At 37.1% G+C, this 26027-nt stretch overlaps 1 protein-coding gene across 3 annotated transcripts; it reads right to left on the reverse strand.

Moving 5' to 3' along the window:
* cacna1sb (calcium channel, voltage-dependent, L type, alpha 1S subunit, b) lies at positions 1–25775 on the reverse strand. Of its 3 annotated transcripts, none has more exons than XM_067413710.1 (45): positions 25433–25775; positions 23991–24096; positions 21625–21764; positions 21341–21474; positions 20881–21033; positions 20549–20754; positions 19109–19212; positions 18647–18786; positions 18411–18495; positions 18167–18327; positions 17792–18017; positions 17192–17399; positions 16763–16883; positions 16418–16532; positions 16027–16120; positions 15745–15814; positions 15267–15399; positions 14995–15124; positions 14855–14914; positions 14665–14771; positions 12871–12958; positions 12562–12669; positions 12418–12470; positions 12171–12317; positions 11851–12052; positions 11449–11607; positions 10201–10311; positions 10039–10122; positions 9454–9501; positions 8795–8821; positions 8536–8661; positions 8239–8304; positions 8046–8137; positions 7701–7860; positions 7430–7557; positions 7213–7309; positions 6725–6827; positions 6217–6318; positions 6004–6131; positions 5724–5846; positions 5409–5632; positions 5246–5319; positions 4717–4793; positions 4542–4628; positions 1–4448 (listed from the first exon to the last, which is right to left on the reverse strand). In XM_067413710.1, exons 1-45 carry the CDS (start codon positions 25630–25632, stop codon positions 4218–4220), a joined length of 5538 nt encoding a protein of 1845 aa, XP_067269811.1. In that variant the 5' UTR covers positions 25633–25775; the 3' UTR covers positions 1–4217. The 3 variants fall into 3 exon arrangements, with proteins under 3 accessions (XP_067269811.1, XP_067269810.1, XP_067269813.1); XM_067413709.1 differs by having other exon boundaries at positions 5246–5331; XM_067413712.1 differs by lacking the exons at positions 19109–19212; positions 20549–20754; positions 20881–21033; ... (2 more) ...; positions 23991–24096; positions 25433–25775 and having other exon boundaries at positions 5246–5331; positions 18411–18479; positions 18647–18695.
* Between the last annotated feature and the right edge of the window lie 252 nt (positions 25776–26027).

Here is a 26027-nt window from a genome sequence, read left to right on the forward strand (position 1 = left end):
AAACTTCTCATCTCTGCTCTATGGATTTAGTTTCACGCCATAAGAGGCTTGAGCTGTAACGTGTCGCAGTATTAATAGTATCTGGAGCTGCTCTCAAATTTCCCTCTTTGCAGTGTAGTACAGCTGCACGCTCATCACTCCATCTGTCTTGAGCAAACGTGATATAAATAATAATATATAAATACTAACCTTTGCTTTTTGCAGTTCCTTGTAACTGTATGTGCTCACAGGCAAATATAATGCAGCTGCAAGTTCAATAGGGTGACAGTGCAGTTATATCATGATGATTAAAGCGATTCAGTGAAATTAACAACAAAACAAATACACACAATGCTATTATTAGTTTATTTTTGTGAAACAGTGCATAAATGTAAGCTTTACTGTTACTCCCAAATGATTTGCACATTTTTCACTCAGATTATGAATCTAAATGGCCTGAGAGCCTTTTCCCATTTCCAAAGGAAAAAAAGTGAACAAAGTTTCTCCTGTTTATAAAACTGCACTTACATATTTATTTGCAATACACACATGCGTGGACAGAGTAAATGCAAATACATCAACAAAATATTGTACTTTGCAATTAAACATAAAAACATGTTCTGAACAGAAATGACAAATCAAACCTTGTACAAGAGAAGCTTTAAGACTTCCATCGGAGGCATCGTTCAACACTTCCTTCTGTTTTTCAAGTTGCAACAGTCAGTAGTAAGCTGCTATATTTAGAAGATTAAAAAAACTGGTACATTGTTGCTCAGTGAAAAACCTTTTTTATTTTCTTAGTCAAGTATCTTCTGCACTGTACTTGTGATGTGCATGTTTTAGATGATTTGATTAGTAGAAAATCAGTGTTAAGTTACTTTCAAAAATAATGCAGTACACTATAGTGTTACTCCCTAAAAAAAAGTAACCAATATAGTTACTTTTTCTGGAAAGTAATGTTACTTCTGCATTACTTTTTCTCACATTGGCTGGGCTTGCTTGTTTGTGTTTTAATAACATTTAATTTAATTTTTGGTAAATGGAAAGGATCTTTCACACCAAAAGTGAAATAAAAAAGCTTCAGCCTGAGGAAAATGCAAATTGATGTTTGCACGGTAGAGGGCACAACTCAAAAAAAACCTTTCAGCTGTGCTGCCATTCTGGATTGTAGAAGAAAAGAACCGAAGATGAAAAAGTTAAACACTTACTTCAGCAATAAAAAAGAAACGCATGATGCTTATCCAAAGTGATTTTTGCTCAGTATGGTTGAATTGTATCACTAAAGGTCAGCACATTTAGAGTAGAACTACAATAACCATCACGTTCAGACAGCACACACAAAATCTCTGCACTCTGGACCTGATTTCTCTCAACATGGGGACAGGAGTCAGTTAATAAATGGGGAAAAAGTAACTTGTATATTTTGCTGTAAATTTAAAAGTAATGTGTTATGTTAATAGTTACTTAAAAAAAGTAATCTGATTAAAGTTGCGGTGTGTAGGATTGACAGCTAGTGGTCGAAATAGGTACTGCAGTCCAAACTCAAAATATTGGAAATCGTTGTTTCCCCCTCCTCCTCAGACTCGATGCTCACGCCTGGGTTTCCAGCATGAGGACACGCAACAGGAGCAAGTGCAATTGACAATGAAAGCCACCACTGTAAATTTATGAGTTGATTTATCCGCAACTTAATACTTTCTTATTCATAGAGATTTTTAGAGGGATACCGAGGCTTTTTAGGTTGGGTAGAATCTGCGATCTCTGACCCAGTTTTTTGGCTGGCTTCCATGGCTATAATACACTGTTTTCAGCCAACTGGCAACCTGTGTTGTGGAAATACTATTGGGTAAAATGGCAGCATGCTGTATTGTACAGACCAAAACAAAAACAGACATTTCGACATAAAACGCAAATTTCAAAGTAGAATAACTGGCTGTAGCATTGTTTTTCTAAGAAACAAGTAGGTGGATTCCTAAAGTACGCTTCCTAAATATGTGCACTAACCACCAATACTGTGGAAATGACACTTAAAGGCACACTATGTAGTTTTTTACTGCTTGAAGTCACCTATCAAAACAAAAACGTAGCGAGTGCTGTGGGAGCTGAACGAGGTCTCTGAAGCGATTGCTAAGGAGAGACAAGCCTGACACATGGCTCGACAGAAGCAGAGCTTTTATTACGACACAGTCGCCACTTTAATTTCTTCCAGTCAAATATATGTGGGGTAACACAGCGCTGTTTTATAATATTAGATACATTTGAGTGTGCTGAAAATTGTTATTTAACTTTACTTTGTACCCGTTCACTCTGCGGCTGCTGTGAGACACTTGTTGCATCCTGCAGTAGCTAGATCGATATTAGAATATCATATTAATAAATGCTGGATGGCTTGTGTTGCTCTAAATGGCATGACATTAATTTTAAAACTTAAAAATTTAAAAAATTTCTCCATTTGTATGATGGAGAAAATGCTGTATTACTGTACAATAATTAGTTTTCTGTCTAACAGTTGTTCCCTGGTCTAATAACATAATATATTAAAGCCTCTTTGGTGTTTCCTTGGTTTCTACAAAATAAAAACAGAAATCGAGGGTAATGCGGGTATGATGCCATTGATAGGTGACGTGGTTAAAATTGCTTATTTCTCTGGATTTAAACATTCTTGGAAACATTTGGGACAGTGTAAGTACACAAGCCAAAAAAAATAAAAAATATATAACACTTTTCTAGTGTTTTTGTGTGGATATTTTAATCATAATATCTTACATATTGTGCCTTTATAAGCAAGTAGTACATGTCAACATCTACACCTAATATCCACAGAAAAATCCTTTAGCCTACTACAAAAAGCTATTTACAAGGGTATGTTTACAAGATGTTTTAGTACAACGATGTACAAAAACGGAAAAGTTATTTTTTGTTTTTTGTGTCCAGACTACAACATTTTCAAAATGACCCGTTCACACGGATCCGCAAAAACGATTAAAAACAAAAAACCCTCTGTAAATCAGCATGCCAGGCCAGTAGTTGCCATGGTAACTTTGTAAAGAAAAACTACGCGTAATGCTTCCCCATGACGGAACCCTTTTTACAAATGAGCATTTTTGTAGTTTAGAGCTGATAACAGTAAAAAAAGTCCACTTTGAAATTCTTTTTCAGACTTCCCAAAATGCCAGTCATGTAAATTAACAGACAAAACACACAAGAAATGTATTTAGTTAAAAAAGGTGTCGTGTAATGACCCCTAAGGATAAAGGTGTCAGCTCCTTTGAGTAGTGCACGACATAAAAAAAATCCGGCCTGCGTCACATACTGATCCCATTCTCTCTCTCTCTGTTTCTCCATTGTCCTGTCTCAACCGTACTATACAACAAATAAACAAGCCATTAAATGAAATGTGAAAAAAAAAACACTGATGAAGATTCTTTTGAAGAATGTAAAGGCTCGTGTGAAACATATGAAAATGCACTTCAATTTGCAAATGAAAACATTTCATTTTTATCAGACATTAGAAACCCTAATATAACTTCTTGTCTCATGTAAGTCATTTTGGATAAAAGGGTCTGCTAAGTGAGTAAATGAAAAAACAAATGAAGTGCTTTGCATATTGTACTTGCCATGTCAATCACAGAGCACAGGCATGCAAACACTTCCCATTTAAATTAAATAAAAAGGACCAATATGTTTTACAGTGTGTTATTCTAAAATCCACTTTTTCGAGCTGCTAAACATTTTCCTGTAAACAAGATGCCAAGATGTAAAAACCCCTTCAGTGTAACAACAAGTAAATGCAAAAAAAAAAAAAAGTGTCCTATGAATGTAACTTAATAGTGAGCAGTCAACCATTTTAGTGTTACAAATATGTCCCGTTTAAACCACAGGCACATGTGACTAACAAAATAAAAGAATTGTGTCTCTGAGTCCATGGATTACAAAGCTTTCAGGCATTTGTCTTTCGTATGCAAATCGCACAATAGTAAATGTTCACAGAACAGAAGTGTGAACACATTTGTTGAGGATATTTGGTTAATTTAATCACCAAAAAAGTCCTAAAGTAGCCATCTGAAATAAAAATTGCCAGACTTTGTATGGCAGACTATACAGATCTTTATAAAAGGACCCTTCAAAACAAACAGCACTACCTGTTCATAAACTGTGAAGCAAGTGATTCTGTACAACGGCAGAGGATTCAGGCTGATGATGTCTCATTAATTCATTGAATGTCTCTCAGTATGTATCTACACAGCACTGGTGTGTTCATTGGGTTTGGCTGGATTGGTGCCGGGTGGAACTGGGATAGGACGGCGTTTACGTTTCGTTACCTTGCCGCTCTCCCCGTTTACAATACCCTGAGCCATGCCCTCCATATCCTCCATGCCAATATTAATGGCTTCTGCCAGCTCCTTCCTGGTCACAGATACAAACTGTGGATCCTCAGCCAAGGAGTCTAGACCACCATCTCTCAGTGCCTGAGGATTCATGGAAAATACAGCTTAATAGCATTTCCTGAGAAGGTCTGCAATGAATGTAAAGTACATGAGATGTGGTCTGGTGTAGTTTACCTGCTGAATGAGTTTGTCGGTGGCTGGTGAAGCTTTTGCTGCTGCTCTCTGGTTCTTTGATGCTTCATATGAGGGATTATAAGAGAACTGAGAGAGTCACACACAAACATAGGTGTCAGGAATATCAATGTCATTTTACTGTGTTCAGCTTAGGATATGTGACATTTGTCCACACCTGTGTGCCCATAGTGAAATCTGACAGCCGTCTGTCATCAACACTCGATGCTCCGCCCACATAAGAACTGGAGTCTACTATTGGTTGCACAGGAAATAATGTTATTTATACAATAAGATGTGTAGATTACTGTAGATATAATGATTATCAAAGCAATTTCTTCATGGTATGCTCATAATAGGTTGATAGATTATAATAATTTTTTAATGTTAAAGTTTGGGGTCTTTTTAATGTTTAGAAGTCTTAACAGTAATATTGTGACAGATATATATATACACTTTAATGTATAGAAAGTTCAAGAGAACCGTTTTTAATTCGTATTTAACCCCAAACTTTAGAAAAGTAATGTATATTTAATAAAAAAAATATAACATTTAATAAAGAATAAAACAGTAATTTTACTATCAATACAGTCAGTAATGTGAATCATTAGTGTATAAAAAAACGATATATAGTATTATATAATATTAATATGTATATATATATATGTATATGCATATATAGTTTCTTATTTTCTGCGATCACCTACTGTTTTCACTTATGTCCTCATATGAATAGTTTCTGGTTGCAGTAGTTGACAGTGACTCTCTCTCAAAAGTAAACCTGGAGGACATACTAAAAAACATCAAATTAGCATAATGACCATTACAGACACACATTAAATGCACTATTCATTATAGTTATTCACTCACTCTTCAATAAATTTGGCATTGTTATTGGTGTTGGTTGTCATTGGCATGTTATCAGGGAAGAACTCAGTGTTCGGGAGGAAGACGGAGTCTGGAGGGGACTCTACATCCTCCAGCCGAGTCTCTGCAAACTGCAGGGGCCTCTGGCTGGTCATCTGTGTGGCGAGGGGGCTGCCGGTCTCAGAGGAGAAGGGGTCTGCGTTGATTCCAAAAAGACCTCCTGTCCGCTGCATAGACAGAGACACAGAGGCTTTAAGTCCAGATGGACGTCTATATCTACATTTATCTATTTCCTTAAGTAGATGCTTTGCTGCAGACCCTGTAGATGCCCTCTTCTCCGCCTCCCATAGCACGCTCCATATCATCCTCGGCAATCAGGTCACCTGAGATGGCCCTGTGGAGTTCAGGTGCTGCCTCCTCCTCGATGCTACGCAGACCTGCCTGCAAAACAATAGTAGGACATGTACAGTGTAGGAGAACAAAGCAAATAGTGTTTTTTTTTATCATTTGCAACCTAGCAAAATGTCATTTTTTTCTATCTTTGAAAAAAATGGCACTTGGTTCGATAACTACTGCAAGCATATATCATAAAGTGCACCTTAATCTCATCAGCGTTCTTCTTGGTGGGCCTGTAACCGTAGTATTCCTCCTGCCGCTTCATAAACTTGCGGAAATGTTCCTGAATCAGGAAGGTGGCATAGAACTTTCCAACAGTGACTTCATCCTCTACAGCCAATAAGATCACATTGTAGTCAGACATGGATTGTTGTTGAAAAACCGTATTAAACATGAATGACTTCAGTGACTTCACCTCCAATGGGTGGAATGACCTGGTCCAACAACTTCATACTGGTCCGTTTCCAGATCGACTTAATGATGGCTCTCAGCTCCTCATTTGCCTGCTCAAAGTTTCCTAACAGAAAAATGTAAATTAAAGGGATAGTTCACTTTAAAATGAATATTCTGTCATCCTTTACTCACCCTCAAGTTGTTTCAAACCTGTATGAATTTCTTTCTTCAGCTGAACACAAGGGAATATTTTTTGAAGAATGTCAGTAACCTAACAGTGAACTGGAGCCGTTGACTTCCATAATATTTTTTTTTCCTACTATGGAAGTCAATGGTTCCAGTTAACTGTTTGGTTACTGACATTCTTCAAAAAATATTCCCTTGTGTTCAGCTGAAGAAAGAAATTCATACAGGTTTGAAACAACTTGAGGGTGAGTAAAGGATGACAGAATTTTCATTTTAAAGTGAACTATCCCTTATAACACTGCTGAGAAATTAACTGCTAATTCAATTTGATTTCAATCACACACCTTCAGTTTTGATTTTCAAAGCTGTTCTGACCAGTGCGAAGAGTGTGGCGTTGAATGTCACTGTGCCGTCACTGTTCAGCGGCATGTTCATGGAAATCAGGCGCTGAGGTGGAAGTTCAAGATACAGTTTTGAAATACATGTAGAAATACACTTCAAATCAAGAGACTTGAGTCAGTTAAAAATTTAAATCAGTACTATCATTCAGCAAAGTTGCATTAAATTGATCATATTAGCATGATTTCTGAAGGATCATGTGACACTGAAGAGTAATGATGCTGAAAATTCAGCTTTACCATCACATGACATATTAAAATATATTAAAAATAGAAAACAGTTATTTTAAATTGTAATATTATTTCATATTAAATATTGTCTTGTTTAGCATAAGATAACATTAAAACCATTTTAAAATCTTACCAACACCAAACTTCTGAATGGTAGTGTACTTTCAACAAAACCAAACAAGTAATAATATTAATTGTCTCACCTTACATGCTGAGCGGTGGGGACAAAATTTACCAAAACCCAACGGTGGTTGGATCCTCCGCAGGAGAGTGACTACATCCAGATGTTTGATTCGTCCCCTTTATAAGTACAGGAGACTATGTATTCATCAAATTCATAAAATGTTGACAGGATTCAAATAGCACAAAGCTACAGGATAAGATGTCATTTACATTGGAGCCTCATGTGATTTAACTCACGTTGCTTCAGGGTCATACTCCGCCCAGATCTTCTTGAACTCATCCAGGTGATGTGGACCGAGGATTGACCAGTCATGAGTGAGGTAGTCAAAATTGTTCATAATGACAGCCACAAACAAATTGATAACCTACGAGGAGGAGAATGATTTCAACAATGTTGGATACTGTTCTCTGAGTTGATAGTTCCATAAAACGAATCTCTGCTAAACATAAAAAAAATCGCATTGTATTTGAACTTTCTTGAGATAAAAGAGCCTCATCATTTGCTCACCAAAAACGCACACAGCATGTAAAAGCTGAGGAAGTAGCAGACAGAAATGCTGGATCCGCAGGTATACTCCTCTCCAGGGCCGTAGTCTGATTTGGGGTCACAGAGCTTCCCGTACATAGAGGCTAGCATGATGTTAGGCCACTGCTCTCCAGTGGCAACACTGTGTGTGAACCCACACATTGATCAGTTAGCTGGTTATTTAACAACAACACATTTTTTAAAATATATTTTCAGAGTTGCACTACATGAGCTCTCAAGCTGAGATTTCAAAAAAAGGGTTTGTAAAGAATGACTTGCATTACAGAACAAACCGTACACATATACACGTATACATGTTCGACTCACCGAAACAATACCAAAACAGCTTGGGGGAAAGTTTGGAAGTTGTTGTTGCGGTTAATTTCTGTACCATCGACCAGGGCTATTTTACCAAACATCTATAGAGAGAAGGAGAAAGATAGGAGGAATGAGAATTGGAGAAAAAATATATAAGAAGAAGAAGCTAAAACAGGAGGGAACCCAGATAAGTAAAGCTCACCTGCATCCCTATGACAGCATAGATGAAGAAGAGCATGACAATGAGAAGAGCCACATGAGGCAGTGCCTGAAGGAAGAACGCAACATCATTTACTGTAAGATACAATCAGTTAAAACTAAAGAAAGGTTTCCTTTACATACAACCTTTCCATAGTTTTTGAATGATCATCATGGCTCAATTTATTTGATCACAGACACAGCAAAACACAATAAAACAGTAATTAAGACACTTTGATGATTAGAAAATTCGAAAGAACAGCATTTATTTGAAATAGAAATATTTTGTCTCTTGTCTCACCTGGAAAGACTTAATAAAGGTCCACAGAAGGTTCCTGATCCCCTCTGAGCGATTGAGTAGTTTAATGAGACGCAGCACACGGAACAGCCGGAAGAATGTGATGGAAACGCTGACATTTTCTGCATCCTGTAATAGAGTAAAATAGAGAGAAATATTTAGTCCCACTTAACAAACAAATCAAATAATTAAAGCTGAAGTTTTCAGACATTTGGAAAAAGTGTTTAAAAAGAAAAACAACAAATCAAGAGAAAGTACTTACAGCAATTGCTTGCATTGGATTCACTTCCTGAAAAGAATATAATATAATATAATATAATATAATATAATATAATATAATATAATATAATATAATATAATATAATATAATATAATATAATATAATATAATATAATATAATATAATATAATATAATATAATATAATATAATTTATAATATATAATATAATAATTTACCAGCAAAAATACATAGCATCACCATAATGTGGTATCATGCATATTGTTTTCTTGTATCAGTCAAGACACAGATTTGACCTAAATCGATTATATAATCAATAATGAATTCATACCCCTTTAAAGGGTTAGTTCATCTAAACATTAACATTGTTGTTGTTTTAAACCTGTATGAATTTCTGTCTTCTGCTGAACAGAAGAGAGAAGCTTATACAGGTTTGGAGCAACAACAGAATGTTAATTTTCAGGTGAACTATCCCTTTAAATCAGACCATTTAGGCAGGCAACTGAAAACAATAATGTAAAACCTTTTTCATCATTAGTAAAAACCTGTTGATTGAGCCACTTAAGTCAAGATTATTAATGCTATCTAACACGGTCAGTTCTCCTTGTTCATCTTGTAGAATGATAGAATGTAAGTGGTGTGTGTTTTCTAAGCAGTCCCATGCAGTGCAGAAGGATATTTACAGCACAACCCTGTAGACACCAGAGTCCCCCGCTGGTCTCCAGCGCAGCCTGAGGGGAACAGAGAGATGAAATGACAGCATGAGGGATGAAAGGTGTAAATGTAGTGCATGAGAGAAACGGCAATGCATTTTGGGAATCAGAGACAATAATCAACATAACGTCACAATTATGGATCACACTTCCAAAACAAATGGTTATTTATATAGGCAATAAAAAGTGCATAAAATCACTCTCGGGGATGTGCAGCAGTGTGTATTAAGCAGCTGTGAAAGATGGGAAGAAGCTGGTTCATTAACACAAGTGAAATGAATCATGAAAATGTGCCCATCAATGGCCACTGATGAGTGAAGTTGGTTGGATGAAAAGAAAATCGAGCTGGAGCTGATGAAATCGGTACCTCCTGTGCACTAATGCTGATATTGACTGCTTGCTGTGGTCTGTGCTTCATGTATTGCTAAATGCGGGTTTAAAATACAAGCCATTGTTGGTCACCATTTGAAATGCTTTAGCTTTTGTAGAGACATTACAAGACATATGAGACACTGAGACAATAGTTTTACATGATCTCGGTGTTGTCATACTCACTTCAGCCTCACTGAGGACCACGTCAACGATACTACCGATCACAATGACGAAATCAAAAACATTCCAAGGGTCTCCAAAGTAACCCTGTATGAAGACACATAAAATACCAGTAAAGTCATAAAAGCACATCTTATTAGTTTCATACTGAGGAAGCAGGGGTACCTTTGCTTTGAATGCAATGAGTTTGACAATCATCTCGCCAGTGAACAGGACAGTGAAGATGAGGTTAAGCTTGCCAGAGAGTTTGGTTATATGATCCGACTGGTTGCAGTGCTATACCACAAAGAGAAGAGAAACAGGAGGTGAACAATGCAGACATTTTATAAATGTTTTTGGGTTGTATTATAAAATATTATACAGACTGAATTGTTTTGATCAACATTTTCAATGGTCAATGCCGACCAACAAGCTTGAATTTATTGGGTTGTAAAAATTGGTAAATGATAAGGGTTTTTAATGGTCAATTTCAAAGCCAATACAATTTGAACTTAAAGGGCTAGTTCACCATATTATCAAAAACATAATCAAAGTAGTTCATATGTGACATCAGTTGGTTAGTTAGAATCTCTTGAAGCATCGAAAAATACACTTTGGTCCAAAAATAACGAAAACTATGACTTCAGCATTGTCTTCTCTTCCATGTTTGTTTTTAATATGCAAACATTGATTTGAATGGTAATGAATCAGCGTATCGATTCATGATTCGGATCGCGTGTCAAACTGCCAAACTGCTGAAATCATGTGACATTGGCGATCCGAATTCTTAATCGATACGCTGATTCATAACCATTCAAACCATCCTTTGCATATTAAAAACAAATACGGCAGAGAAGACAATGCTTGAATAAAGTCGTAGTTTTTGTTATTTTTGGACCAAAATGTATTTTCGATGCTTCAAGAGATTCTAACTAACCAACTGATGTCACATATGGACTACTTTGATGATGTTTTTATTCCCTTTCTGGAAATTACATACATTCAATGGAGGAACAGAAAGTTCTCAGACTACATATAAAATATCTTAAACTGTGTTCCAAAGATGAACGGAGGTCTTACAGGTGTCGAACGACATTAGGGTAAGTAATCATCAACAGAATTTTCTTTTTGGAAAAAAAATAATTTGCCAATGATTTACTCACCCTCAAGACATCCTATAGGTGTATATGACATTCTTCTTTCAGATGAATAAAATGGGAGTTATATTTAAAAAGTCCTGGCTAATCCAAGCATTATAATGGCAGTGAATTGCTGCCTCGTTTATAAAGTCCATAAAAGTGCACTTATACATCATATAACTGCTACACATGGCTCCGGGGTGCTAACCGAAAATTCTAAACTGACCCCAAAATTTTAAACAGTAGTGCATATAATTAGTAAATAAATAAATGTAACTGCTATTTAACTGCTTACCTGCATTCCAAGACACAGTGTGTTGAGCATGATGAGAAAGAACATGAGATACTCGAAGTAGCAGGAGGTCACAAAGTACCACACACGGTACTGGTACGGGTTCTTCGGGATGTAGCATTTGAGGGGTCGTGCTTTCAGTGCATATTGCACACATTGACGCTGTTGAGGGGCGAGACAGCAAGAGAAGAGGATTGTGAAATCACCAAAACACACTGAGCCATGTTGCATGGACATCATAAACCTGATAGATAGTGTATATTCAATTAAAGTGGAGTTATAGGAAAAAACCAGGTATATGAAATGCAGATGTACTGTATACTGTAAATAAGATATTTTGTTTTACTTGTTGTCACTCAATATACACAAATTCCCATGTGAATAAGAATATCTCATTCTGATTACCTGGTTCTTATCCAGCTCACAGTTCTTGTACTCCTGCTCTCCTTGTTTTTGGAAAGTGATGATGACGAAACCCACAAAGATGTTCATCATGAAGAAGGCGATGATGATGATGTAGATGATAAAGAATATGGAGATACCCACACGATTATTGAACAAAGGGCCTTTGTCCACTGCATCTGAGTCTATGGCCCTATAAAGGATCCTGTTGAAGGTGAGTGAAGGAAGATGTTGTGTTATTAACAGATGAAACATAATTGTGAGTGTAACCTAAAGTATAGTCACATGAAGGTGCTAATAGGATAATATTTTCGCACACTCACACTGGCCAGCCCTCAAATGTGGAAATGGTAAAGAGAGCCAGCATGCCGTTTAGCACATTGTCAAAGTTGAAGTCGCTGTTGACCCACTGGCGTTGATGGACCTCCATGTCATGAAGAGAGTTTTGCACATGCTTTAAAAATGTTCCCCTGAGAGCAACCAAAAGCAAGAGCCATGTTTTAGATACGTATCAGCAACAACATGAGGAAAAAGCACAGAATTTAAAGAAATGTGGCTTAAAATACCCACCGACACTCCTCTGCTGTCTTTTGCAAGGGGTCAGTACAATAGAACAATTTCCCCTAAAAAAAAGATTATATATTCAGTTTTTATATACACTTTTTTCCATTTCAAAACACATTGTCTAATAGAACAATATGGTGGTTGTCTCACCTTGAAGAGCTGCACTCCTATGCAGGAGAACATAAAATCCAAGAGCATTGTGACCAAGACGATATTACCAATGGTCTTTATGGCCACAAACATACACTGGACCACGTGCTGGAGAGGGGATTTTATATATATATAGTGGGTAACATGTATCATACTTTTAAAATTGCTTAAGTAAGGAAACAATTCAATATTAGCATTTAAAAGTCCTCAGTATAGTTTTGATGGCAGCTATACACATAAATACACAGACAAATGCCACATCACAAATCAAAAGCAGTTTTTTAGTTAGGATGCAGAACACATACACACCTTTAACCCTTTGGCTCTGTTGATGGCCCTTAGAGGTCTTAGTACCCTCAACACCCTGAGAATCTTCACCACTGAGATGGTACTAGACCTGCAATCCAATAATGCGATTATTGGTCATGACTATATATTAATTAAAAAGATTAAAACAAAGACATTTCATTGATTATTTGATTATTAAAATACTACTAACAAAAATCACAACTACACGTTGTCACATAAGTATTTTTTATGTGTTTGATTCATGAAAAATATTCAGAATTCGGTTAGCCTACACCTGTTTTGACTACACTGGGCCATGCTATTTGTTTTTGATTCACTAAAACAATGATTAATAAGTCATCCATTACAGAGTTATTTGGACCACATTGGTCACACTTTGTGTTTATGACTCATTAAAAGCTAATGCCTCATATGAGCCATTCATTCCAGAAATATTTGGACTATATTGGTCACGCCATGTGTTTGGCTATAGACATTTGTTCAGAAGTTGGACGACACTGGTCATGCTGTGTTTCTAATTTATTAAAAAGAAGTGGGTCATGAGGGTCATTCGTTCAGGAATCTGACTACACAAAATGACTTTTCATTCATCAAATATAATCAGCTCATACAAGTCATTAATCTGCAATTTGTATTACACTGTTTGTACATCCCACATTGTAGATTCATTAGTAGCGTTGCTAAATAGTAAAACAGTTTTTTACATGTGTGTGAATGCTTAACTGATTTTTTTATGGTTTATTTGACATGGCTGTATTTGTAGCTTATATTTAATACTGATAATATTCCTTGTTTGAAACAAAAAAAAACAAGGGTAGCGTTAATTCTGGCAGGTCACGTTAGTTAAGCACGCATCAGCTGATCACATCTACCTATAGGGATACGATCAGTGTTGGGTAAGTTACTTTAAAAAAGTAATTAATTACTAGTTACTAATTACATCTTCAATAGTGTAATTAGATTACTGTACAAATTACTCTCTCCAAAAAGTATTTAATTACTTATTACTAATTACTTTTTAATTACTTTCTAAATCCTATATCAACCTCGAGTTAAGCAATTCAAGGTTAGACATGAAACGGCTCTTTTAATTCATTTAAATACATAATATAAAACTACATAAATTACTCGTATTAACTGACTGCGAAACACCCACGACAATGAGATCTGGAATGTTGAACGAGTTTTGGCAGAAAGAGCCAGTATGCAGGAACGCTCCATAAACCGTCATCTAAAAATACACAGGTCAATGCTGAATTAAATGGCAATTAAATGACAAGGGTAGCGTTAATTCTGGCAGGTCATGTTAGTTAAGCACGCATCAGCTGATCACATCTACCTATAGGGATACGAATGTCTATCACAACGTATTGAACGTAACATGATATATTTCTCCAGAGCTCATTTACCCTCCTCCATCCCCAGCTCCTCCTCTTTTCAGTCAGAATTTGGCAATCTAAATTCCTGAATTATGTTGTATAGTAAATATTGAAATTTATGATATCTGCTATACATTATGTTGGTTCTGTTCTGTTTACCCCAAGGGGGGTTATCGCTGCCTTCCCTGCTCTTATCCAATCTAGGCTGTAATGATCCGCAGGGAGTTTTTGTCCAGAACAGAACCATACTGCTAATATAAAACTATATGCTAATTGTCAATCATCTTTGACGGAAATGGCCCTGACAGAAATGTCTTTGTCAAAGCGATATTATGATAGCTGCTTTATCCAACAGAGAGTGGGGGTGATGATGTATACTAACAACTGAAACAGCATAAAATATTATTGAACTTACTCCATGCCCATGGACAAGAGCGAAACACCCACGACAATGAGATCTAGAATGTTGAACGAGTTTCGGCAGAAAGAGCCAGTATGCAGGAACGCTCCATAAACCGTCATCTAAAAATACACAGGTCAATGCTGAATTAAATGGCAGTTATACCACAAATCTGAACTTTAAATAAAGTTGCCAAGCATGTTACCTTCAGCACAATCTCAATAGTGAAGACAGTCGTAAAGACAATGTCTGCATAAGCCAAGACCTGTGAGTGAATGAATGCAGATTTTTATTAATGGATAACTAAGTTCAGTCAAAGCAATACAGTAATCGAAATATTGGTACCTTGTTTCGGAATGAATGAGGATCGATGGGGTCTTCAGCAGCCAGGGAGATACTGCTGAGGAGGATGAAGAGGAGGATGATGTTGGTGAAGGTTGTGTGGTTGATGATCCTGTGGCAAAGCTTCCGGAACCTTTCGACAGAGAGCAACAGCTACTAACCACTGTCAGCAAAATCACTAACACCTCATTTTGTTAGGCACATTTCATGTATAGCCCTAAATTTAGTTTCTTCTGTGATCTCCATGGTATTAAAAACAGGGCATAAAGTCTCACTTGTTCTGTGGGCCAAAGATGAAAAAGGAGCTAGCCTCGGGCATGGGCACCACTGTCTCCTTGAGCTGCAGGTCGGCCATGGGTCTGGGTCTGGGACTGATTGGAATCTCTGGTTCCTCTTCCTCATCATCCCCTTTGCCGGAGTGAAGGATTACAAATCAGTCAACTCAAAAACATCACATGCATTCAAGGATTTATGTGCCTATTTGTAATCTAGTAAGATTTATTTTGATAAGCTTTGATGGTGTGCACATCATTTAATTTTGTGCAGCTCAGGAACCATGGCATGAAAATAGCCAGCAGTGTGGTTTGAAATGTGCTCCATAAATGAGCTTGGAGGCTGGGGCTAATAATACATTTTACTTATAATAGATCAGCTATCTTTGAACATCATTTTTTACACGTTAAGAGATGTAATGTGCGATCTGAGCCAGCATTTTGTGAAGTGCAGAGCCCTCAGATGTTATTTAAACCATACCTGGAAAGTCTGCAGGAGGGAAGGGGTCCTTCACTTCATTAACATTTGATTCAAACTCATCTATCTTGAGCTGGAGATGAACACATGGTGAAACTGGTTTAGGCATTTACATTTGTTCATTTAGCTAAGCTAGCATCAGGGCTTTGAATTTGATGCAGCTGATTGAAGACGCAATGTGCTGTTGCATTTTAGATCACCTTGACAGTACTAGTGGCCAACTAGTAAAGCATTGCAGAAGGTTTATCTAAAAATAAGCAATCTTCTGAGAGGTGTCAAACATACCTTCGCTGTGGTGGGCATTCCCTCAACTTTCCTGGCCTCCATCAGTCTCTTAGCCATCAGGGCCTTCTCCTCCTCAGTCTTCTCTGGCAATGTTCTTAGTAATATTGTAATATTGTGAAATATTATATATCTATTTTAATACACTTTAAAATGTAATTTATTCTTGTGAATTTTCAGCAGCCATTACTTCAGTGTTCAAAGTCACATGATCCTTCAGAACGTGCTGATTTAGGATGCATTTTTTATTTATTTAAATATTTTCTAACATTATAATTGTATTTACCGTCTCTTTTGATCAATTTAATGCATCCTTACTAAATAAAAATTAAGCATACTGACTTCAAAATTGTATACAGTAGTGCATGTATAAATAATGTAGATATTCTCTTACTTCATGAGTTTCCTTCGGGCTTTCTCCTCCGCTTTCTGTTTTTGTGCAGCTGTCAGACTCTCAGCCTCGGCAAGATTGTCCACAGCAATGGCCAAGAACACATTCAAGAGAACGACTGATCAACAGCTTGCTAAGGAAAAGCCCAAACACCTTTATAATAACAATATAACATCGCTGGATCTGAAACGTTTCCCACTTGAAAAATTGGCAAATGTACATTTTATATTAAGGGCTTTTCTATATTCTTAAAAAAAAACAACAACACACTGCATTTCCATTTATTCTCTCCAAGCATTTCTGACAAATGCATACCAGAGACACATAGCATCTGCTTCAGAAGGATACAGTTTCCACAGAAATATAGAAATATGAAGTAAATGCTGACAAGAATTCCTGGGGACTGAGGTCCACCATGAGCCATGATTCCATTGTACATGATAGTATCCCACTCCTCTCCGGTTAGGACCTCAAAACAAAGGCCAACCTCACATAAACAGCTTCCGTAATCAGAGAACAATGTCAATGGTAACACTTTAGTTTGGGGAACACATTCACTATTAACTACGACTTTTGCCTCAATAAACTCCTGAGTTGCAGCTTAATATTAGTTAGTAATGCCATTTTTATAGCGTTTAAGTTTAGGTATTGGGTAGGATTAAGGGATGTAGAATGTGGTCATGCAGAATAAGGCATTAATATGTGCTTTATAAGTACTAATAAACAGCTAATATCCTAGTAATATGCATGCTAATAAGCAACTAGCAGTCGGAGTACCTGGAACACACTGATGAGGGCCTGTGGGAAGTTGTCAAAGTTACTGCGCTGAACCACTCTGTCAGGGAAGTTAAATTTCCCACCAAACACCTGCATACCCAGGAGGGCGAAGATGACGATGAAAAGGAAGAGGAGCAGGAGCAGGGATGCGATGGATTTTATTGAGTTAAGAAGGGATGCCACTAAGTTATTAAGTGATGTCCAGTACCTAAAGACCAATGAGAGGAAATAGCAATCTTGCTTAGGAAAATGCTTAGGAAACAGGTATTTTGTGTATAGGAGGTAATTTATTGTAGAAAAAAATCATTAATAATAGTAACAACAACAATAATGTTAGTAATTTTAACAGAAAGAAAAATGCTACATTAAAAATAAATAAATGAATGCATGTAATATATATTTATATAGTAATTCATAGGAATATATATTTATCAGTAAAATAAGAAAAAAACTTGTGATTTGTTGCAGGAAAATAAAGGGTTTGACCAAGACAGGTAAGATTTAGAAATTTTGAATAAAATGAAATGCATAAATATTATCATTTAGAAACGTAACAGTTTAATATTGTTTTATATTACTAGGTTTAATAAGTGAACTTACTTTGTGAGCTTGAATAAGCGCAGGAGTCGTATGCATCTCATCACAGAGATCCCCAGTGGTGTCATGATGCCTGACACGACCAGGAAGATCTCCAGTATTCCAATCATGACCACAAAGCAGTCGAATCGGTTGAAGATGGACATAAAGTAGCCTCTCAGACCAAACGCATACATCTTCATAACCATCTCAATCGTGAAACAGGCGAGCAGGATTATATTGGCAGTGTCTGCAAATAGGACCAAAACTCATCAGCATCTCAGACTTGGTAGGCACTATAGTCTCAAGTTTTAGAATGATTCTACTTTAAATATTCCTTACAACAACAAACAAACTAAATAGTAGTTGGAAATCTATGTATTACTTTATGGAACAGACCTTGAAAATTTGTTAACCCCTCAGTCTGGTTATGATGCTCTGTCGCAATGACCAGAGTGTTGAGTAACACAACAAGGAGAACCCACCAGTTGAAGAATTTAGTTTTCACCCAGACGTGACACTTCATCTTTAAAACGATGTTCCAACGGCGTGCAAGACGGCTGTTGATTTCACAGTGGGAGCATGGACAATCAGTCTTCAGTTGAGTCATTATGAAAACTTTTGTTTTGGACTCCATACTCACTAGAAATAGACAATCTTGTTGAGCCCCTCCATCTGGTATAAACTGTCTGTCTCTGAATCACGGTCCTTTCTAAGAAGAAGAAGTGCTGGAGAGTAAATCAAAGTAGTATGAAATTTTAATGATGCTGTTCTTGCGCTTCTTGACAAATATACCTTTAAATTACCATTTGAATGATGAACGATAGACAGACAGACAGACAGACAGATAGAGATTTAGAGACCATATGGCACCATTACCCTCAGAATCTTCATCCATAACTTCAGCAAGAGTGATCCATTCCATGTAACCTTTCAGATCCTCATCCATTTGTTGCCGCTCTCGTAGCTCTTGGTACTCTCCTCGTGACCGCGACTTCTCCCTCTCTTTAGTAAACTCCCTGATGAAAGGAAAAAATAATCTCAGTAAGGCCACTTAGCCATGTAGATGACTTTGCTGAAATGGCTGTATGGTCATGTTATATTCTTGTATGTCTCTCAAGTACCTTAGATGACCCATTTAAGTTGACTTAACATATGTGTCCCACAAACCATTTCAGTTAACTCTTTTGGCCAGGTTTCATGATTCATTAGCCATTGAGTGTTTTTGGATGAAATAATAAGATGCAGTGTACAACTACTAACTTCTGAAATTACTGACTGAACTTAGAGCAACTGGTATCAAAACTGTTCAGTAAAATCTTTCATTAAAAGAGCTTGTACCCGCTCAGCACTCCAAGGACGAGGTTGAGGATGAAGAAAGCGCCCAGCAGTATCAGAGTCAGGAAGAAGATCCAGGGCCAGTTATTCCCCATGGCATCGTTAATCTGAAAGATCAAATCATCACAATATCTGGTTTAGAAAAAAAACGGGATAAGGTGCTCTTAAAGTTATGTTTTATGTCATTTAGTAATAATATTTTAATAATAATAATAATCATAAATCATGTTCTAGAAATGTGTGCATTATTGTTGTAGAGTGATTTTCAGTAACTCATTTTGCAGGTTACATCTTTACAGCAGTTAATAAGTCTGAGTTAGTAATCAAACTGATTCTTGAGAGATGAAACAACACTACCGGTACTTTTGTGTATTTCTTAAAAATGTGCCAAGGTTAAGGTGTCACAGAACACTTCTTTGCATTAAAAAGAGGTGCATAGAGGAGATGAACAATCTTAAAGGAATACACCATCGTTATTATAAATAGGGCTTATTCAACTTCTGTCCTACATTTAGATATGTGGGCAAATGCATTTTTGTCTCAGTGCATGCATTGTTTTAGTTTGGCAGGGTCACCGCTAGTTTAGCTTAGCATAATGAATGTAGCATGTCCCGAGTAAGAGTAAAAATGGCAGATTAAGACTAGGCAATTTCCTAGGCAGATATTGACTTGGGACTATATTATGGGGAAGCACAGGCGAAACACTGCTACTTGGGCGCAGAGATATCACGCAACACATTGCGAATCACAATCGCTCAACAGCTAGAGGACGTGGGGAAGAGAGAGCTGGGATATCTTTGCGCCCAAGTAGCAGTGCTTCGCCTGTGCTTCCCCATAATATAGTCCCAAGTCAATATCTGCCTAGGAAAATCATCTAGTCCTAATCTGCATCGCTATCTGTACTCGTTGTGAATACGCAGGCCACAAGAAGTAATTAGGTGGTGGTGGGGGGGGGGGGGGGGGGGTTGGATCACTTTTACTAGGGACATGCTAGCTGGCAACATAGGATTCCATTCATTATGCTAAGCTAAGCTAGCGGCGACCCTGCCAAACTACAACAACGCATGCACTGAGACAAAAATGCATTTGCCCACATATCTAAATGTAGGAACGAAGTTGGTTTTGACTTAGTTTGGAACTATTTCGTAGGCAGAGCAAAAATAGACAAAGTAACTGAAAATATTGTGTTTAATGTACTCAAAATTAATTTATTCTGTACTTGTGTGTTGTATAAAACCGAAATCAAAACCTAATGTTGGTCTATCATCGAAATCAGTATGATTTAGAGGTTACTATATAGCCTATATACTGATTGATATATAGTATATACTGTATAGAATTTAAAGTAGTTTTATTATTGCCTCATAAAACAAATGAATGATTGTCCTCTGGTCTCTCTACAAGATAAAAAAGAGGAGGACTATTATGCCCAAAAGTAATTACCCAGTAGAGCACATCAGTCCAGCTTTCCATTGTAATACACTGAAAGACAGTGAGCATAGAAAAGCCAAAGTTGTCAAAATGGGTGATGCCAAAGTTGGGACCAGGCCAACCTGCCCGACATTCAGTGCCATTGATGGTGCAGCGACGCCCGCTTCCAGCCTGAGCACAGGGCGATGGCTTCTCATTCTCCCTGGTGGCAATGATGTCTGAAACAGAGGTTGAAGCCTAGATAACAAATAGTCTTGGTATCACTTTGCCAATAATCATTATGATTAGAATAAAGTATTTTCTTTTACATATAGAATATCCAAAAAAAAAAAAAAAAACCTCACCAGTGCCCTGGTAGTAACATGTCTTGTGCATTTTACACTTGAACAGCTCCAAACCCATAATGGCATAAATGGTGACCATGAAGAAGACTAGCAATGCAATGTGGAAGAGGGGCAACATGGACTTCAGAATAGAGCTCATCACCACCTGCAGGCCTGGATGACAAAAAAAAAATCACTTTTAACACACAGCCTTTTCGGCAAAGACATTATATTCTAATCATACATGATAGTTAACACAATGAGTATAATAGATTTTGTAAGCACATATCTAACGTGCAACAATCTGTTTTCACTCAACATTGACTCAATTTGTAAGAAATATTATGTTAGTAAACTTAAATATACAGTATAAACTATAAAGTATAATATAATTATATTATATTTAGGGTCTAGCTTTAAGGTCCTATCTTGCCGTACTTGTGGTGCTATTGAGATGGGGTTTTTTCCAGAAAAGTCTTACTTGGAACTCCTGAGACAAGCCGAAGGGGTCGCAAGACTCTAAACGCCCTAAGAGCCTTCATGTCAAACCCGCCCCCTTTCTCTTTGGGAACGCCTGCTATTGTGTTGATGGTGTCCACACAAAGTGTGAAGAGCCTGTGGAGGCAGTTTAAAAGGACTATTACTTAATGAATATAAACAATTAATACAAATATGGCAGATTACATTGTATAGATTTAATTTTGAGAATTATTTTTGCAGACAATTGTTTTTTGTGACTTCTGGACATTCTGAACGTCATCTTACCCCATGAACACAATAACAAAGTCTAATATGTTCCAACAATTTCGTAAATAGGCTCCTTCATGGAACAGGAGCCCATACGCTATTATCTTAAAGAAGCACTCCAGAGTGAAAATGATGAGGAAGATGTATTCCAGACTCTCCTGCAAGGAGATACAAACAGTGTTATAAGATTATGCAGAAGCAAAGAAACTTTTTTAAAGGTTGTGTTTACAATCTTTGAGTGCGGACAATAACAAATACTGTAAATCTGTCTAAAGATCTGTTTAAACTGAACTTTTACTGTGCTGAAATCAAATCAAAAGCACTGAATTGTCTCTGAATATTAAAGTCAAAATTAAACTGCTGTTGTTATTTTATTTTATGGATTATACTGGTTGTTTAGAGGCACGTGGGCGGGACAATCTGTCACCCACATGACATCACAGCAATAGAGTAGTGCAGGTATAGTGTCCCTTTAAAGGGGAAAAGGCAGTTAGCATCACACTGGTTCCCTCAATGAAAACCCAAATAGAATTTTCCCATAGGCATTTGGATTATCACAAAAAACAAGCTCTGTGATCAATAAAAGTGTATGATACTTTAACATTTTGTCCATCAAGATCCTTTTCACAGATGAACACAACTTTTATGAATTTTGAAGCCTAAATGCAGGCTATAAACTGACTAGTCCACGGTCCCACAACTTCAACCTCACCACCACTAAGCTTCCTGCAACTCTTTAGTTTTTATCTAGCAACTGCATTTTCAAGACACATAACAGCTTTAAAAAAAATCATAAATGGGGCAACACTGATGAGTATTTTTTGTTTTAGGATAAATTTGACCAAATTCTCATTGACTAAGGGACATTGGAGACAGAAGTGCCACGGAACTAGAAGTTTGTAAGCGCTTTGGCCTACCAATTTAGGCTACATCATACCTGCACCACTCTAGTATAAACCACAACTATCCAACCATCCAAGTCCTGTGATGCGTATACTGTATAGGCCTATGTCACAATATGGAAGAAAAGACCATGGCAAAGTCCTTTTTTAGGCCGACTTTAAGCTTTTACTCATAGCTGTCTGCATTTTAAGCTGGACTGGAAGTATATTCATATAATAATGCACAGTATAAACTACAAGACATTTTCTTTGACTTTCTGAGGAAAATTAATGGAAGTTTTGTTGTTTCCACATCTTTAAATGACTTTATATCTCAGTGGTTGGTTTAGCAGCTTTAACTCACTGTCAACTACATGGCATGGATCATAATTTGTTTAAAAAAAAAAAAAAATACAAAGTGGCACTGAAAACCCCCAAAAAACAATTCGCAAACCATACAACCTTCCTCAGATTTGCAGTGAGGCTCTAAACTGGATGTATGAACCCTGCTTCTCATTCTAAACTAACAGGCCATATCAAACTAATTCTAAGCATGTCTAAGATCCATTTTCAGCTCCTCTTTCATGACTTAGTATCCAAGGAATGGATGACCGGCTTAAGTCACTGTAACCCCAGGGGAGTAAATAAGTGAGTGGGGCTCAGATTTGTGTAATAGGAAATTTAATAACACCCTATGTTCTGAGACAGGAGAATATGACTGCACACGCTAGTGGGAAAATATCTGTGTGACCTACATACCACCAATGAATCTTGAATCATGAAATAAGCTTGTGTGGCCACATGGGGCAAATGATTTCATTATCTTGCAAGTCTGCTGTGGACACTCAGTGTGGAACATAACTGTCATGTCAATAAAATCTATATTAGATGCGTCATGAAAATCCCCTCCCAAGATCTGAGTATATTTTTAAACACGCCCATGTACCTTTGGACATGCACATCTCAAACCAAAGACTAAATATAAACGACACAAAAGCATCTGCTAGCATGGTATATTTTCAGTTTGTAAAACATCTTCTGAATTGCATTCTAGACAGGCCTATAGTAACTCATAATTTTACTTAATTTAAACTTAATAAAAATAAATAAATAAAAAGCTTTTACGTAAATCGTACATTCATCCAAAGGAATGCCAACTGGGGAAAACCATTAGGCTAAATTAGCGCACATATCAGTTTCAAAACACATAGCCTACGTCCAAAGACCTGAATAGGCAAATATCTGAACAACACTTTATCTTGGAAATTAACGTTTCTCAGATTATCTGGCAACACATGGGGTGTCTGAGACATATCTATCTCTATAATCCATTTTATCCTCGCAAATGCAGTCCCATTATGTTTTTATATATCATTTATTTGCAACATCAGTTCATGTAGCCCTAACATTCCAAAATAATTGTAATTTGTAGTAGGCTAATTATAGATTATACGTTTAACCTGTATGTTCTCCTATGATACATGTAATTTAAGAACATCTCACCAATGTTAAGTTAGTGTTGTTGGTGTCCTCTTCAGGCATGGGGAGAAACACTGCCAGAGCTATACAGTTAGCAAAGATAGTCAGCAGGATAATGATCTCAAAGGGTCTGAGGGAGTCTGTTCAGGAAAACATTGGGCAAACATAGCAAAAAAAAACCACTACTGAAAAACCGAGGTAAAGTCAAGATGTTCACATTCAGCTTTGTGATAGATATGAGCATCTTGCATAAATTAGATGTAACCTTAAATTAACAGTTGGCAAGTGCCAAATGCATGTTTTTAAATAAAATAGAATGTTATTTGGTCAGCTAAATTGTAATCAAGGACTTACTGACAAAATGACTTTATATCAGAATAATTAATACAAGGTATTAATTAATACATTGTAATTAATACAATAATTTACAAGGACAGAATATATTATATAAAAAATATATGATTTAAAAAACGAAATATATTTAATGGTCAGTAATTCTCTTGGCTTAAGAATTCAGAAGTACTTACTAATCATCTATTATTGTTGTTTAAACAGCTGTTGTTGCAATACAACTAACTGTAATTCTGTGTGCATTTCTTCCACTAGGGGGTGGAATCAGAATGTCCCTGCCAGCTCAGCATCATGTCCACACTAGTGATCCCACACAACAGCTGTACACACAGCCAGAATATTATTAAACCGCACCAATACACGTAGGCAAATTCCTCCAAAATTACACCTCTTATTCAGACTTCCATTTAAACGCCTCTTACTTTATGAACTAATCAAGTGAAAGTTTTCAGTTCATTAAGCATTTATTTAATATATTGGGTTTTTTTCTCCACGGGTGATCTCAAAGAAGAAGTGAAAAAAGCCACTTCCTTATTTTTTTCTGAATTGCAGAACAGTCGATTCTTGTTTGGAATTTAGTAACTAATAGTTATGAAAGAGACTCTATCATAGCCAAAAACGGTATGAAGCCTTGTTATAACAAACAAAACTGTAAAGTGTGACAATTAACATTAGTTCAAAAGTCTCATTAAAAGTGCTTTGCTGACTGGCTGTAAATTGTCTGGGGTTCATTATCATCTTCCAAGTAAAGACCTGAACCAACGGCTTCCATTTGACCGTGTTGAGTCTGACACATAACAAAAGCTTATCACCTTCAGCTTACAACCGAGATAGAGATTTCAGCCGCTTGAAAGACATTAAACCTAGGGATTATGAAAAACAACTGTGCTTTTTTTTCTCCACCTTGCAAAATCAAGATAAATTTTAAGACAAAGCTGTGGTTTTGTGCTTTTTCTGGCATGCATGCTAAACCATCTATCTAGGAGATGGATGCCTTTCTAAAACATGCCTATGTCAGCATACAATTCAATACCCCAACTAGATGAACATCAGACCATAGTCCAAAGCTATGGAAAGGGAGATGAACAACTAAATCAAGTTAGTTTGAAGGATACTTCCATTCCACAATGTTGATGCAGGTCTTGCGGAAAGGGTTTTTGAGCGTGAAGAAGAACAAGGAACGTGGAGGTCGAGGGTTTCCTCCAGTTGCCTGCAATTTCTTGAGCTTTTCCCTCTGCTTTCTCTTCAATTCTTCTTCATTCATGATGAATGAGGCCAAACCTGCCACCCCACCGCCGCCACCATCTGACTCCATTTTGAATCTTCCAAATGTAAAATCTTCTTACTTTCCACAAAAATGATTGGAAAAAATAATCACACAAAACCCCGAAATGAGATTCCTAGTTCAACAAATCCTTGATCTCCTTTAGTCCAGGTCAGATCTTCAGTATGGTCCTAAGCCTCATCCACCATCTTGCCCTCTCTGAGGAAGGCACAGTATACCTTCTTGGCCCTGGCCCCTGCTGCAAACCTACACCAGACAAGGAGGCATCAGAGGGGCAGGGAGCATTTAGGCACAGCTGGCCCCTTCTGAGGGATATATATAGATGGGCAGTCAGTGTCCATTCTTGGGGGTGCGGAGGCAGGTGGAGGAGGGGAAGGGCGGCCTTGGGGTGCAGCAGATGAAGAAACCAAGAAGAAGAAGAATGA

Source organism: Pseudorasbora parva, chromosome 13 (genome assembly GCF_024679245.1).
Source record: "Pseudorasbora parva isolate DD20220531a chromosome 13, ASM2467924v1, whole genome shotgun sequence".
Classification (NCBI taxonomy): Eukaryota; Metazoa; Chordata; class Actinopteri; order Cypriniformes; family Gobionidae; genus Pseudorasbora; species Pseudorasbora parva.